Raw genomic sequence first — 14,950 nt, 5'->3', positions numbered from 1 at the left:
CCTAACGGTGACCTCTGAAGCCCCTTACGACTACTTTTGAGGGCCCTTACGATGACGTTTCGTGTCTACTGCAGGCTTGAAGGGACTACTGATTCGTTCAGGCGATTCACGTGCCTATTTTTGTCACTTATAGTGCAGGGGGCATCTTACCCAACGCCAGGGGGCGTCTTTTCCACCCTGTGGGGTAAGATGCCCCCTTTCACTTCTTCAGGAAAATGCTTAATAGCAAAAAAGTTATCATGTTTCAGGCACGAAAGTGTGATATATTTGGAGAAAAATGATGTCGGCTTCCGTTGAAACTCCAAGTTTTGGCTTTCCGATCGTCATTTTCGAATAATATATGACATAGTCAAACCCTGGGCATCTTTCCCCACTCTCCCCTACTTTCAAGTTTCGTGGGAGCGTGTTCAGAGCGTGGCTGTGTTGTGTTTTTCAGTGATGGCGGAGGCTCCTGCGCGTCCTGCGCGTCCGGCGCGTCCGGCGCGCGCCCGCGATGTGTCTGCGCCGCCGGCCGAGAGCGCCTGGGAGACGTTCAGCCGGCTGCACGACCACTGCTACCTGGTCACCGACAGCGCCCTCTCGGCCGAGATGGACGGCAAACGCGCACTGGTAACCGCCTGGTAGCGCAATGTTTTTTTCTTTTTTTTTTGTATTAGCGGCCGTGGTCACACTTTTGAGTGGCTCACATCTCAGCAACTGCTGCAGATGGGCCAATCGAGACGTTCTTTTTTTAGCATCCCTAGTGAAAAAATCCTTAAGGACAATCCTATGTATTTCTTCAGGACGATCCTTAACAAAATCCTTGTACGAAATTGATTCACAATCCTTAAGGATTTTGTTAGAAATTCCTTAAAGGTAGTGTGCCAGCTTTCCTGGACCGTATGGAGTTAATGGCCCAGATAAGGAGAACCGGTTTTTTAGAACTTATCCATACCTTCAAAACTCATGGAAACGTCTTAAATTCTTCAAATTTTGAGTACCCCAGTGCGAAATTCGCCCCGACGGGTTGTCGGTCGTACCCCAACCACATTTCACACCACTATGAACAATAAATGCACACACTGAAATCGCTATTACCGATATGCTCATCCAATCAAGTTTCGATAAACCCGTTCATCATCAGCTCCTGCGGTTTCGAACACGCCTGTTAGGTGGTGCGGTAGACCACGCCCAAAGCCAGGGCCCCGGTAACGTGAGGTAGCCGAGTCAGGGCAGCGTGCGCTGACCCAAGCCGGAGCCGAGCGTCCTCCCGGTGTCATGTGATAGCCCGGGGCTGCCCGCGGGGATGCGGTAGACCGCGCCCAAAGCTGCGGCCCCGGCTTGGGTCAGCGCACGCTGCCCCGACTCGGCTACCTCACGTTACCGGGGCCCTGGCTTTGGGCGCGGCTTCTGCTCATACTTTGTGGTGCGGTGGTGGTGCGTCGGGCTGCGCGCTCTGACTTCGGCCAAGAAAAATGCGTCAGCTGATCATTGTCATTTCTGCCACTTGCGTGTGGTGAAATGGGGTCATAACTTATGAGACGGCTTTTTCATATCAATTATTTTACATAAAATCATATTTCAAACCATAAATAATGTTCGACAGCCAAATAAAAGAAACAATACCAATACGGGCTTACAGTTTAAGGCTCGACATTGTGTTGTCTACGATTAGACAGCTGATAACTCATTCCCGTACGTCGTATGGTCGTAACACTATAATGACCTTTGCTTATTGTCACAAGTGCGCCGCATTCGCGATTGTTGCCGACGCCTGTTTGCAGGTGAGCCCACTACAGTTGTTATACATATCTAAAAACCGATAAACTTTTAGGCGAAAAAGGCACTATTCCAGGCCCATTTTTGATTTTTTTTTGCGATATTAGGTAAAAACAGAAGCTTCTTATCCTAGGAAAAATAAAATGGGAAATCTTTCAAAGGTGGCACACTACCTTTAAGGATTCTGCGGAAAATCCGTAAGGAATAAGGACATTGGTAATAATCTTTAAGGACTTTGTGCTTCTTCCTTAAAGATTGTTAGCAAAAATTAAGGATCTTAGCGACAATCCTTAAGGATTTTGAGGCTGTTCCTTAATAAATAGTATATAAATCCGTAAGGATCAAATCATAGCAAACACATTCGTACGGTCTCTGGTGCTATATTTTTTACTTGAAACAAGCACATTTAGCCATTTCGTTGCCAGGAATGGAGCGGCCGCCAACCAGGCAACCGGGTATACCGGGTGGCCCAGAAAAAACGTTCCGAACTTTGGAGGCCTGTATATCAAATACGAGTACAAATAGCGAGCCAAAATTTTCATCAAGTTTGCGTCATTTCTTTGCGCATTGGTATGCCAAATAATAACACTATACCATCATTTTCACGCTGGCAATCTTGAGTTGAATTAAGCAAGACCTTTTTGCTTTTTTTGCCGATGTGAAACGATAGTGATGATTGGGTTAGACGTCCCATGTTATAAAAAAGAATAAAAAATGGAGCACGTGAATGAAACCAACACGTATGTTCTTATGTTAAATATTTTTGTCTCACTTATGTGCCAAATATTCAAATACTGAGTCAAAATGGTGCTCATGGATGTCATTCGTTTCAACACCAAAGCATGTTTCGAGCAGGAGTGGCACGATGCATGGATTACTGCTGATTACCCTCCTTTCAGTAGATCAAACAGTAAATCGACCGGATAAGGAAAATGTAGTACCTATATTAACGTAAAAGCAAGAATGAAATACGTAACGAAAGAGTTCAAATAAGCGCCAAGAAAGACACATCGGCCTCGACCGGCCGCACCGCGCGCACTCTCTGACCCGACCGCCGCGCCGGTCAGCTCGGCGGGGTCACCGCGGCCGTGGCGGCTGCCGATTGGTCCGCGCGCTCGAGTCCGCGCCCGCGCTACTCGGCCGGCGCCGCCCGGCGCACACAGGCACGGCATGATGGAAAGTTCCCAACACAGGATCACGATACCACACTTTTCTCCCCCCCCCCTTAAACAAAGCGATCCGGCGCACGTACGACACGTCCACTACGCGTTCGATACGGCGAAGCCGGCTCCGAAGGTGACGCCGACTCGTCACCCGCACGCTCGGTCGTCGTCGTCCCGGTTCCCGCCTGGTGATCTCCACCAGCACGATGAACAGCACCATCGCCAGCGTCGTGAGGTAGGCTAGGCGCTGCGGCTGCTCCGGCGACGGACGACTGCTCCGACGTCACGTCACCAGTGGCAGCGCTGGCAGCGGCGTCGACTGCGATTGGCGCTCGCCGTCGCAGCCCGACGGTCGACGACGCAGCAGAGTCTGTGACTGGCTGACAGGGCAGGTCCACCTCGGCCTCCGGTACTCCAGTGCACTCAGGAGACGGTGCAGACCCGCTTCCTGTTGTCGAAGTGTCGCTTCATCTGGCGCTGCTTTCGGCTGACCCGTTGTCGCAAGGCGGCGTCTCCGGTGCTGCCACCTTCCGGTGCGACTGCGCTGTCCAGGTCCGTCCGCATCTGCCGGCCGTGGAGCAACTCGGACGGGCTCCGGCCGGTCGTTCCGTGCGGCGTCGCTCGGTACGTGCGGAGGTAGGACTGCAGGTACTGTCGGCGGTCCACCGACTGCTGGTCCGCCATCTGGAGAGCAGATTTGATGTCACGATTCAAACGCTCTACAGCACCGCTACCTGCAGGGTGATACGGTGACACTCTGACATGCTTGACACCATGCTTCTTCAGAAACTGTCCAAACTTCACAGATGTGAAGTGAGTACCGTTATCAGTGACAACCTCCCTTGGCCATCCCTCCCGTGACGTCACAGTCAGCAGAAAGTCAATGACAGCATCACTTGACGGTTCACGGACAAACGCCATCTCTGGCCATTTCGAGTAATAGTCTACGAGGACTATCGCATACCTTTGATTTGGTGGTCCTACCATCGGGCCGATGAAGTCAAGTCCCACCTTATCCCAGGCTGCAGCTGGCAGGGGAACAGGACTGAGTGGTGCGAACCTCGTCTTCGCCGTCTTGTCGGCCACGATGCAGGCTGGGCACTCCTTGATGGTCGTCTCCACCGCTGCGTCCATTCCGGGCCACCAGAACAGCGCTCGAAGCCGCTGTTTGGTCCGGACGATGCCCTGGTGGGATTCATGCGCCAGCGTCAGCAACCGAGGTCTGAGCACAGTGGGAACCACGATCCGTTCACCACGCAAAACCAGCTCACCGTCGATAGCTAGCTCCTGCTTACAGCGGAAATACGGCCTGAGGACGTCATCAACATCACTGAAGCGACGGGGCCACTCCCGAGGGATCTGGTCCATCAGGGCCCTTACCTCAGCGTCTTCCCGTCCCGCTACTGCTAGCTCCTCACGGCTGACGGCTGACGTCTCGTCGGCGAGGCAGGCCACCAGCTCGGACTCGTCATCCTCGACCTCTTGCTCCGGTCCCGGCAGTCTGGAGAGGCCGTCAGACGGGTTCAGCTGGCCCTTGACGTGTTCCACTGCAAACGAGTAGTTCATCAGGCGCACCGCCCAGCGAGACATCCTCATGCCGGCACGACCAACACCCCTGACAGTCAACAGCGATTTCAAGGCAGCATGATCGGTACGTAGCACAAACTCTTGACCCCACAGATATTTGTGCCATTTTTCACAGGCCCAGACGCACGCTAACCCCTCACGCTCTGTGACACTGTACGTCCGTTGTGCAGCGTTGAGCGTGGACGAAGCGAAGGCGACGACTCTCTCGCCCTCAGGATGCACCTGGCTCAAGACGGCTCCCAAGCCGACGTCACTGGCGTCCGTCGTGACAACGGTCGGCAGGCTGGGGTCGAACATCGACAGGGCGTCAGAGTCGAGGATCGCCTGCCGGACGTCGTTGAACGCCGCATCCATCTCTGGAGTCCAGGCGAACTCTGGAGCATCCTTCCTCAGCTGGCGTCTGAGAGACTCGACGCGGGTACTGTAACCTGGAACAAACTTACAGTAGAAGCCCAGGGAACCCAGCACAGCCTGCAGCTCCTTCTTCGACTTCGGCACCGCCAGGCTACGCAGGCCCTGGACGCGCTCAGACGACACGGAGATCCTGCCGTCAGTCACGGTGAAACCCAGGAAGTCCACCGACATCACTCCGATCTTGCACTTCTGACGGTTCAGCGTGATGTTGTGGTCCTCCAGTCGCCGAAGAACCTGTTGGAGGTGGTCATCGTGCTCTTGCCGACTGCCCCCAGTGACGATCACATCGTCGAGGTACACATGCACCCCTGGAACACCGGTCAGCACACACTCCATCAGCTTCTGGAAGCACTGCGGCATGCTCTTCAACCCAAAGCAACATCTTCGATACCTCCAGGTCTGGCCGTCGTGGATGAACGCCGTCAGGTCCCTGGACGACTCGTGGAGCTCCAACTGGTGGTACGCCGACTTCATGTCTAGAGTCGACATGCACTTCGCACCACGCAGCTTCTCCAGCATCTCCTGCATGTCAGGAATTGGATGACCATTTGAGATGACAGCTCTGTTCACCTCTGACAAGTCGAGGCAAATCCGTAGACCTTTACCTCCCCTTTTACGGATGGCTACGATCGGTGAGAGCCATGGAGATGCAGCACGATCCACTCGCTCAATGATACCCTGCCGCTCCAAGTCCTCCAGATGGGCACCTACCTCATCTCTCAGAGCGTAAGGCATTGTCCTCAGCGGCAGCTGCACGGGGACGGCGTCAGGTCGAAGACGTACCTTGTGCACGTACCCTCGGATCGCTGGCAGCACCTGACTGCTCACCTGACAGACCACGTTGCCGTGGCGCACGGTCAGTGCCAGCTGCTGCTGTAGGTCCCTGCCCATGAGTGGCAGCTGTCACACCGCGACGTAGATGTCCGCGAGCACCTCTCCAGAGTCAGATCCACGGACGGTCACAGTCATCTTCCCCAGGACGTTGATGCCGCTGCCGTTCCACTGAGACAGCGGACCTGCTGGCCGCAGCTGAACGCTGCTGAAGTTCTGGTGGTAGAGCCTCGCTGGAACGATGCTTACCGCAGAACCGGTGTCGACTAGCATCCTCACTGGGTGTCTGTTGATGGTCACGGTGTAGTACGGACATGGCACCTCACGAACAGCATTGACATCTTGGGCAGACACTGACAGAATTTGTACAGCATCGACACTCTTACTCTGGTTGGGACAACAGTTGCTGAAAGGGACCCTCCCACCTTAACATTAGTTTTGAGTTGAGATAGCCAAGTTTGCGGCCAGGCTCAGAAACCACCATTTATCCTGGTCGCAACCCCCGCAGCTTTATGGTGTTCAAGAAATTTCTTCCCTTTACCAGCAGGGTGGGACCAGCGTGGTCCCTATCTCTTAACCATTACGGGAATCTGATGACGTCATCAGGCTTTCGAACGTCCGTCAAATGTTTGACTAAAACGTTTTGAAGCACGCGGTGGTATATGCTGCTTTGCGCGCAACAAATGCCGCACTTTCAAATAAAGTCGCTAGGAACAGCGGAGATCCCAAAAAGTAAACAAAAGTAAAAGTCTAATATCTTGAAAACCGGTGAATATTTTTCGATGAAATTTGGTAGATATTCGTTTTTGCACTTTCTGAACCGAGCGACATCACTTTCATGCCAATTCATTAACTTTTTTGAAGGTGGGAGGGTCCCTTTGCTGAAGTGGCCCAGAGACCCACACTTCCAACACTTCTGAGACTTGGCTCGACAGACTTTATCCTTAGCCCAGTGGCCCTTCATACCACACGCCCGACATGTCCCAGACTTCCCACCTGCAAGCTGTTTCTGTGGTGTCCTCCGCGCTGGGGCGCTGGTCCGGCGTCCGGCGAACGCGACCTCCACTGGTGCTGGTGACTGGAAGCTCACGGTGCCCTGCAGCAAGGCCTTCCGCTGCAGACCACGATCGTGCGCGGCGGCCAGTTCCTCCAGTTGGGAGAGGGTCAGTCGGTCAGTCATGATCAGTTTGTCACGTAACGGATCAGACATGCATCCTTCAATGAAAGCATCGCGCAGCATTTCATCAGTCAGTTCCCCAAAATTACATTTTGCGACTGCCTCTCTCAGGTTTGCCAGAAAAATGACATTGGACTCTCCATGACGCTGCTTAATCTGTCGAAACTGCAAACGTGCCGAACGAACATCAGCGTCACTGGCAAACAGTTTCTTGAGAACGCTTACGGCCTTATCAAAACGTAGGTGCGTTCCGGAATGATCATCAGACACGCTACCTTCGCTCTTAAGGTCAGCATCGTCAACTGAGACTGCAGCGCGGTACAGACGACGTGCCTCTGCACCGACAGATGTCAACAGAAACGCCGTCCTGCGGAGGTCAGACCAATCAGACCACCCGCTGGCCTCACCGTACATGATGAAGTCCTCGAACCACGCCTGCCAGTTACCAGGACGCTGTCCCGGCTTGGAGAGGAACTCCGGCGGAGCTGGTGCCTGATACATCTTGATATCTTGAGCGCTATTAACTTAATTCTTGATCCTCGTCGCCAATGTAGTATATTAACGTAAAAGCAAGAATGAAATACGTAACGAAAGAGTTCAAATAAGCGCCAAGAAAGACACATCGGCCTCGACCGGCCGCACCGCGCGCACTCTCTGACCCGACCGCCGCGCAGGTCAGCTCGGCGGGGTCACCGCGGCCGTGGCGGCTGCCGATTGGTCCGCGCGCTCGAGTCCGCGCCCGCGCTACTCGGCCGGCGCCGCCCGGCGCACACAGGCACGGCATGATGGAAAGTTCCCAACACAGGATCACGATACCACAGAAAACAAACTAAAGCAGACTGGTTCCTGTGCCAGAAGACCACATGGAATAGCTTATGAAAAACAACATTGCCAGCAGATGGTTGAAAAGCTACCTTTTCCCAGGAATGTCAGCCAGGAAAGCATTTGAGCCACAAGATGGTTAGAAAACTGGAAACTTCTTCCGATGCCGCTGGCACAGAGCCATCGTGGTTGCCTGAGGGAATGTGTCATCCTGAGACCCGAACCATCAATGGGACTAGCTGCCAGTAGAAGTCATGGCTCTAGGCCGCGGTGCCGCGGGGTGAAAGTGACCCGTTCACTCACATTTTTTTAGTAAACATCGGAGCAAAAAAGTAATTTTTACATGGCATGCTTGAAACTCGAACCGTTTAAAAAGTTATTTACCGAACACCATGAAAATCACACCATTTACTGAAAATGTGTGCCGCATTGACTATTCGAAGTTTCAATGTTGTATCTTTATCACTTTCTGAGAAATATTGATTTAAAGTTGGGAACGTTTTTTCTGGGCCACCCGGTATATGGAGCTCTAGGCATTCGCAGGTTGCAGCTGAGGCTCCGAGAAATATAAGACGAGGACTTCCGAAAAACATTGTTACAGGAAGATAAGTCTGCACTTCCTCAGAGGTCATCATGGCCCTGGAGCCTGCCTGCGTCGAGGCCCTCAGAGGCCGTCGTGGGGCCCTCAGACGCCAGCGTGGGCCTTTGGAGCTCAGCTTGCGTTGGGTCTTAGAGACCATCGTGAGGGCCCAGAGAGGTCGTCGTCAGGGCCGTCAGCCCCTCAGGGATCGTCCTAGGGTCCTCAGAAGCTGTTGTGATGGCCCTTATAAGCCTTCAAGAGGATCATCAGAGGTCGTCATGAGGGTCCTTAGTGGTCGCTATAGGTCCCCAGGGGACAGAGGTCGTCGTGGAAGCCCTCAGAGATCGTCATAAAAGGGCCCTCTGGGCTCTAAGGCCGTCGTGGGGGCCCTCAGGTGCCACATGGAGCACCAAACGCGGCTCGGGACACTTCTAGCCGATGTGGGGCCCCAAAGACTAGCATGGGGCGCTCCTGACCGTAATTGGACATCCCGGATGATTCCACATCAGTGTTCGTTTCCCGATCACTAGTTTTCAGGAGAAAATGTATTGGATGGTGCGACGGGCCCCTTGTACGGATTTTGGGGGTGCAAAAAGATATGTTTGCATCCCCATGTTTTTCGATGGGGGTGCAGCTGCACCCCCTGCACCCCCTATTCCGCCGCCACTGCCTCTGAGGGCTCATCCTGGCCTTAGGGGTCCAACGCCGGCTCATGACGGTCCTTTAGGGTCCCACACTGACCTCTAAGGGTCCATGCTGGCCTCTAAGGACCCACATTAGCCTCTTAGGGCCTCACACTGGATTCTTAACTCTGAAGACCCGATGCCGGCCTCTGAGGCCCATCTTGGTTTTTGAGGACCTTCTGCTGGCCTCTGGGGTCCAACGCCGGCCCATGGCGGTATTTTAGGGTCCGACACTGACTTCTGAGGGCCCATGCTGGCCTGTAATGACCCACATTAGCCACTGACGACCCAAGTCGGCCTCTAAAGGTCTCAAACTGCTCTTTGCAGGCCCTGTACTGGTCTCGGAGGGCCCAAACCGGCCTCTAAAGGTCCCACACCGGCCTCTAATAAGTCAATCAGCCCAGTTGCAGAGGTCGCTGATATATAAACCTTTTAACCCGCGCACCGACGGGGGTCTGCGCCAACTTCGCACCGACGGGGGGGGGGCGGATGACCGCCCCCCCCCCTGAGATCTCGAGAACGAAGCAAGATAGCGACAAGCGGTAAACGGCATCGGATACGCACGGTCAAGATCTACAATTTTTACTAAGGTCATTTTCAGGTCAGGTCAAAGATGACGTCACAGGGGTCGAAAAAGTCAAAATGGCGGCGCTGGATATGGAGAGTTTTTCTCGAATAACTTTCGAATTAGTCAAGATAGGAACAAACTAAGGGCAGCATCGTGATCCTCTCGTCAATCCGCATCGAATGATATATATGTTGACCTCGAAAGGTCAAGGTCAAAGGTTGACCTCAGGTCACGTGACCTCGAGGTCATCATGTATATCATTCGATGCGTCTTGACGAGCTGAACACAATGAGACCATCCACGCGTCTGTATCTTGTTCCTGTACGGAGTTATTGGCCAAAAACCTTTGGTGACCTTTGATGACGTCACATGACCTCACAGCTGCCCAACAGCAAAACAGACGTCAAGGTAGTGAAGGTTGATCGTATATGAAGTGATGTATGATATATGGGGCCATTCCGACCCGTTTTAGTGGTAAAAACAGGGAGTTGATTTTTCCCCCATTGACTTATAATGGGGAGGTCGCGAAATTGACCTGACCTTAGGTCACCGATATCAAAATTCCGAGATATACAAATTGTAGCTACTAATGACCTAATAACATCCTGCGACTTTCAAAGGCCTCCAACATCTACTGTAGCTCTGGCACGGTGACAAAGTTGCAAAAAAGTGACTTGAGGTTGGGTCATTCAAAGTGACCTGGTGACCTGACCTTGAAAGGTAGGAGGTTCAAACTTGCACACCATGTGTAAACTTGATGAGGGAATAGTCATACCAAATTTCGGGGCGCTACGCGCCGCGGTTTTCCCGCTATTCGCGAAAAACCTCAGGGGGGGGGATATCCGCCCCCCCCGTCGGTGCGCGGGTTAAAAACGTTACAGGCCTGAGTCAAACTGGGCCGTTCATTCTGTTTTTTTTTTTATAGGTATATTGAATAGACTCGCTTTGCACGTTTCACACTCGCTCGTAATAAATAAATTTGTGGATGCCTCTGTAATTTGCATAGGTGCCAACGGCTGCGGAGGACAGGGCGACGCGTCCATCAGGATGTGTTTCTGGACGATAGTCTCCCTGAAATTTTTGAAACACTTTTTTGTCTCGATTTTTTTTTACCTCTGAGCATGTTTGCGAAAACAAAGTGGCCGAAATCCGAGGAGAAATTGGATTTTGGGGGTAGGTTAGGTTTTAGGCCTCTGGGAGCCTGCCCCCCCCCCCACTTTCGAAAACGTTCCTACGCCTATGCTTGCAGTGAGGGTTGGACTTAGAGAGAAAAAAAAACGAACTATACCTGGCTGTAGCTATCTCTGTAGTCTGTACTGATGTTTTGCTTTGTCTCTGCATCACCGCTGCAGGCAATCGACGGCTACCAAAAGGCCCTTGATCTAATGGACGAGGCCCTCGCTATTGATGCTGGGGACAACGAGAAGATGGCCACCATGCAAGACAAAATCAGGCATGCAAAGTGAGTACACTCAGTCAGTTCTATATTCTACAGGGTTTCCCAGAAAATTATGGAAGATTTATTGTCCGTTATATAGTTATTGTTGTGTCGTGAGTTTGTCCTTGTTACTTCATAGCTGAGACTTCATATTCGGTTAGCCCTCGCCGGACCTATTGGTTTTCTACATACGCGCCGGCCGAGGGGGGGGGGCGGGTACGACCCCCCCCCCTCGCCGTTTCGCCCCTGGTGGAGCTAGCGCGTCGCGGAAAAAACGAGCGTGTGCGCCGTTACGAGACGCAGAGATTGGTACCCGATTTTAAGGTCCTAGGTCAACCGGTGACCTCTGAGGTCAGGTCAAGTGCCCCAAGTTCCGGTTCAGTTTTTGGTGAATAACTTCGCAAAAAATGGCCGCAGAGCCGCGATTTTGGCTGCATCGTGTTCGCCTCGCTCAGGCGCGTCGAATGATATACTTTTTGTTCGGGTCAGGTCAACTTAGGGTTTTGACCTCAGGTCAAGGTCAGGTCAGCACCCCCAGGTCACGAAGTTGGTCGAAGGACGTCATGTCGCATATCATTCGATTCGGCAGGTCTTCCTGAGTCCATTGATGGCTTTCCCGGCTCGCTAGCTCAATTTGATCAAGGTTATTGACGAAAAACGAATATGACCTTGATGACGTCATAAATGACGTCACGCAAGGTCAACATTGCAAAAGTGACTCATCTAACCTTGCAAGGAGTGCATCAAATCACGATTCTGTATGCTTGAGATAGTTGGAGATCGCTCCCGGCGCCAGAATAGCAGTTTTCATCTTTCCCCAAGTGCTGTACTGGTGTAACATGCTGACCAATTGATTATTTCAGGCTTGCTAAAACCACGCTAAAACCACAGTTGATTTTTATGTATACCCTCCTGGTTTTGCGTTGCTAGTATGTTCTTTCTAATGACTCGAAAGTCATTTTATAAATTAAATTTCCTCCCTCCATTGTAATGCACATTTTCAAAGCCCCCAGTTAGTTTTAACCCTCGCATGTGTGCGGCGTTTGCCAGCTTCTAATGTGTAGGGGGGGGGGGTCGGTTGGACCCCCCCCTTGCCGTTTGGCCCCTGATCGAGCTAGAGCTTCGCGGAAAAAACGAGCGTGTTGCCCGTGACGAGAGGAAGCCGATGATACCCAATTTTAAGGTCCTAGGTCATTGGTTGACCTTCCAGGTCAGGTCAATGACCCAAAGTCGGGAAAATCGGGACCTGTTAGAAAGTCGTAAAGTGTGGCTGCTAAGGGGTTTTTCGGGGTGCTGATCACGAATATCCTGTTAGTTTTGATCACAGATGATGTCCTAAAGCATTTTGACCAGGTCAGGTCAGGTCAGGTCAGGTCAACCAGTAGGGGTCGTGACGGGTATTCGTAGTACGTGTCAACCGCCTCTGACAGCTTCGTAACATGTTACGAAGGTGCCAAAACTACTTCGTAAATGTTCAAATGGTTGCTAAATTCGAATTCAGCTCCAAAAAGTAGCCTAGAAACATTTAAAACTCGAAAAAGTGAACCGAGGTCACCAAAGGTCACTGACCTGACCTGACCTTCAAGTGACCTTGACACCCACCCTAATGCATGGGAGCAACATCAAATCACATGTTTGAACGTTTGAAACCACGAAAAGCTTGCAAACGCGCGGCTAATGCGAGCCAACATACGCGGAATGGCGATTCCGGCCAAACATGGTCTCGGAAAAGAGGTCACAGGTCAAAGGTCATTGGGGTCAGGGTCATGAAATTTTCAGGGTACGTGTAAAATTGATCAATTCGAGGGTACTGAAAGTTTCGTCGCGATCGGCCGCTTTTTACGCGAGTTATTCGCGAAAAACCATGGGGGGGGGGTCCATCCGACCCTCCCCCCTACACATGCGAGGGTTAAGGCCTAAATTGGGTAGTTAGTCGTAAAGCAGAGAGGCGCTTTACCGAGACTCCAGAGATGCTTTCTAATCGGACCAAACCAAACCAAACCTAACCAAACCTGACTTAAACTCACCTACAACCTACAACCAAAAACATGCAACCTACAACCTAAAATCTACCACCTAAAACCTAAAACCTACACCCTACAGCCTAACCTACAGCGCATTTCCTTGGTTGCAAAAAGAAATGTGACGCCTGCTTTACTACTACCCAAAATTGTAACTTTGCCAAGTTGAGCTTTCTTTAATTTGTCCATATTTTATCATGTTGGGGGGGGGCTGCCTGGCAAGTTGGGGGGGGGCTGACCAGCAGGTTGGGGGGGGGGGGCTGAGGCCCCCCCCCCCAACTGTATAGGATCCTACGCCCCTGTGCAGGTATACCGTATACCAATACCACCGGGAGCTGTATAGTATATACCACTGGCTCGATGTATAGGCTATAGCCTGCAAATTGGCTTTGGTGCAAACATGTCAAACATGGTATAGGGCGAATTGATGTAAGCGAATCAGACGTTTAATTGACAATTTCCTATTCTTATTCGATAATTACGGCCAATTATTTTTTATTTTGGGAAGTGTTATTAGGAGCGGAGCAATCAAATCTCATTTCTCCCCTGTCTCTTTACCTATCTCTCAAATCCCTTGCTCACTTATTTTTCATCTCCATAGGCGGCGGAACGGGGAGGGCACCGGGGCACCGTCCCCCCTTTGATTTTGGCATTTTAACATAAGCCCTATGGGCGTTGCATGGAAAGAATGGGACCAAAAGTCGGCAGTGCCCCCTTCCCCTTCATTGAAGGTGTTCCGCCGCTACTGTTAACCCGGCAGTTGCTGGGGTATTTCGCCACCCACCGTTTGCTGGGGGGGGGGGGGGCGTTAAACGCCCCCAGCCGATAACTCGAGAACCAATAGGCGCAGCGAAACGCACGAGGCGGCAAACGAAAGAGCGCGACGAGACGCTTCAGATGAGTACTTTAAAGTTGAATTTTGAGGTCACAGGTCGGGTCAAGGTCAGGTCAAACACCTGAAATCGGGCTTTCAGTAGCATGGACTTCAGGACTTCGCAATGGGCGCCTCTTGTCATAAACTCTGTCCAAACGGTGCACAATCCATCATATAAGGCCTACAAGAGTGTCAGCTCCATGTCGGGGTCAGTCAAGCATAGGTCAGGGTCAAGGTCAGGTCAACCGGGTAGGCACATATCCCCGAAAATCAAAACTGATATTCGCAGCCTGTGACACATGTTTTATAGGTAATTTGGGGCGTAGAACACGATGGTGACATTCATTTTGTCATATATGTACGTGTTTGGCTCAAAAAATTCAATTTAAGAAATGCATGTATCATGGTCGTGAAGTAGTCACGAAAATTTGCCAAGATTCAGTTCAAGATTATGGAAAATGCAGAACGATAATCAATAATCGAAGATAGCCATTTGATTGATCATGGTATTGGCAGTCTAATGGCGTTTACGGCATGTCTGTATGTCTATTCTGTGATTTTATATGATTTTTTGAACATATGCCGTTTTTGGTCGAAAACTCAGAAATCATGACGTCACTAAAACCTCGATCTCTCAAAAATTTTCCGACCGATTTTTTGAAACTTTGTCACAATAAACTTCAATCAATTCCCTACAGGTACCCAAAATTTGGCGCGCCTGCGGCGCGCCGTTTTTATGCTATGGCCCGGCGAAAAAAGTGGGGGCGTTTAACGCCCCCCCCCAGCAACTCGCGGGTTAATCTCTGTAGTATCACCTGAAGTCTCTGACAAGTAATATCCATATCTCTTAGTCTTTTCCTTCATACCTTCATACTTATCCTCCTTTCTCTCACCACCCTTCTCTCTCTCTCTCTCTCTCTCTCTCTCTCTCTCTCTCTCTCTCTCTCTTCTCTCTCTCTCCCTCTCTCCTCTCTCCTCTCTCTCCTCTCTCTCTCTCTCCCTCTCTCTCTCTCCTCTCTCTCTCCTCTCTCTCT

General features: G+C 51.5%; 1 protein-coding gene across 3 annotated transcripts; it reads right to left on the bottom strand.

Annotated features, from left to right (window-relative positions):
- Window positions 1-2,787: 2,787 nt before the first annotated feature.
- Window positions 2,788-7,536, bottom strand: LOC122371763 (uncharacterized protein K02A2.6-like). Of its 3 annotated transcripts, XM_043348422.1 has the most exons (3): window positions 6,750-7,536; window positions 3,933-4,468; window positions 2,788-3,605 (listed from the first exon to the last, which is right to left on the bottom strand). In XM_043348422.1, exons 1-3 carry the CDS (start codon window positions 7,429-7,431, stop codon window positions 3,345-3,347), a joined length of 1,479 nt encoding a protein of 492 aa, XP_043204357.1. In that variant the 5' UTR covers window positions 7,432-7,536; the 3' UTR covers window positions 2,788-3,344. The 3 variants fall into 3 exon arrangements, with proteins under 3 accessions (XP_043204357.1, XP_043204355.1, XP_043204356.1); XM_043348420.1 differs by having other exon boundaries at window positions 2,788-4,468; XM_043348421.1 differs by lacking the exon at window positions 6,750-7,536 and adding an exon at window positions 5,864-5,982 and having other exon boundaries at window positions 2,789-4,875.
- Between the last annotated feature and the right edge of the window lie 7,414 nt (window positions 7,537-14,950).

This window comes from Amphibalanus amphitrite, unplaced genomic scaffold (assembly GCF_019059575.1).
Source record: "Amphibalanus amphitrite isolate SeventyFive unplaced genomic scaffold, NRLGWU_Aamphi_draft 001277F_arrow, whole genome shotgun sequence".
In the NCBI taxonomy this organism is placed as follows: domain Eukaryota; kingdom Metazoa; phylum Arthropoda; class Thecostraca; order Balanomorpha; family Balanidae; genus Amphibalanus; species Amphibalanus amphitrite.
The sequence above is the reverse complement of the archived record's forward strand: the minus strand, read 5'-3'. Positions and strand labels throughout refer to the sequence as shown.

What these genes read in the sequence shown, in the direction of transcription:
- LOC122371763 (XM_043348420.1), bottom strand. Translation starts at nt 7,431, where the DNA reads ATGTATCAGGCACCAGCTCCGCCGGAGTTCCTCTCCAAGCCGGGACAG. An exon ending in ACCACAGAAACAGCTTGCAG is followed by an intron (nt 4,469 to 6,749) that starts GTGGGAAGTCTG and finishes ACTCGTTTGCAG; the next exon opens with TGGAACACGTCAAGGGCCAG.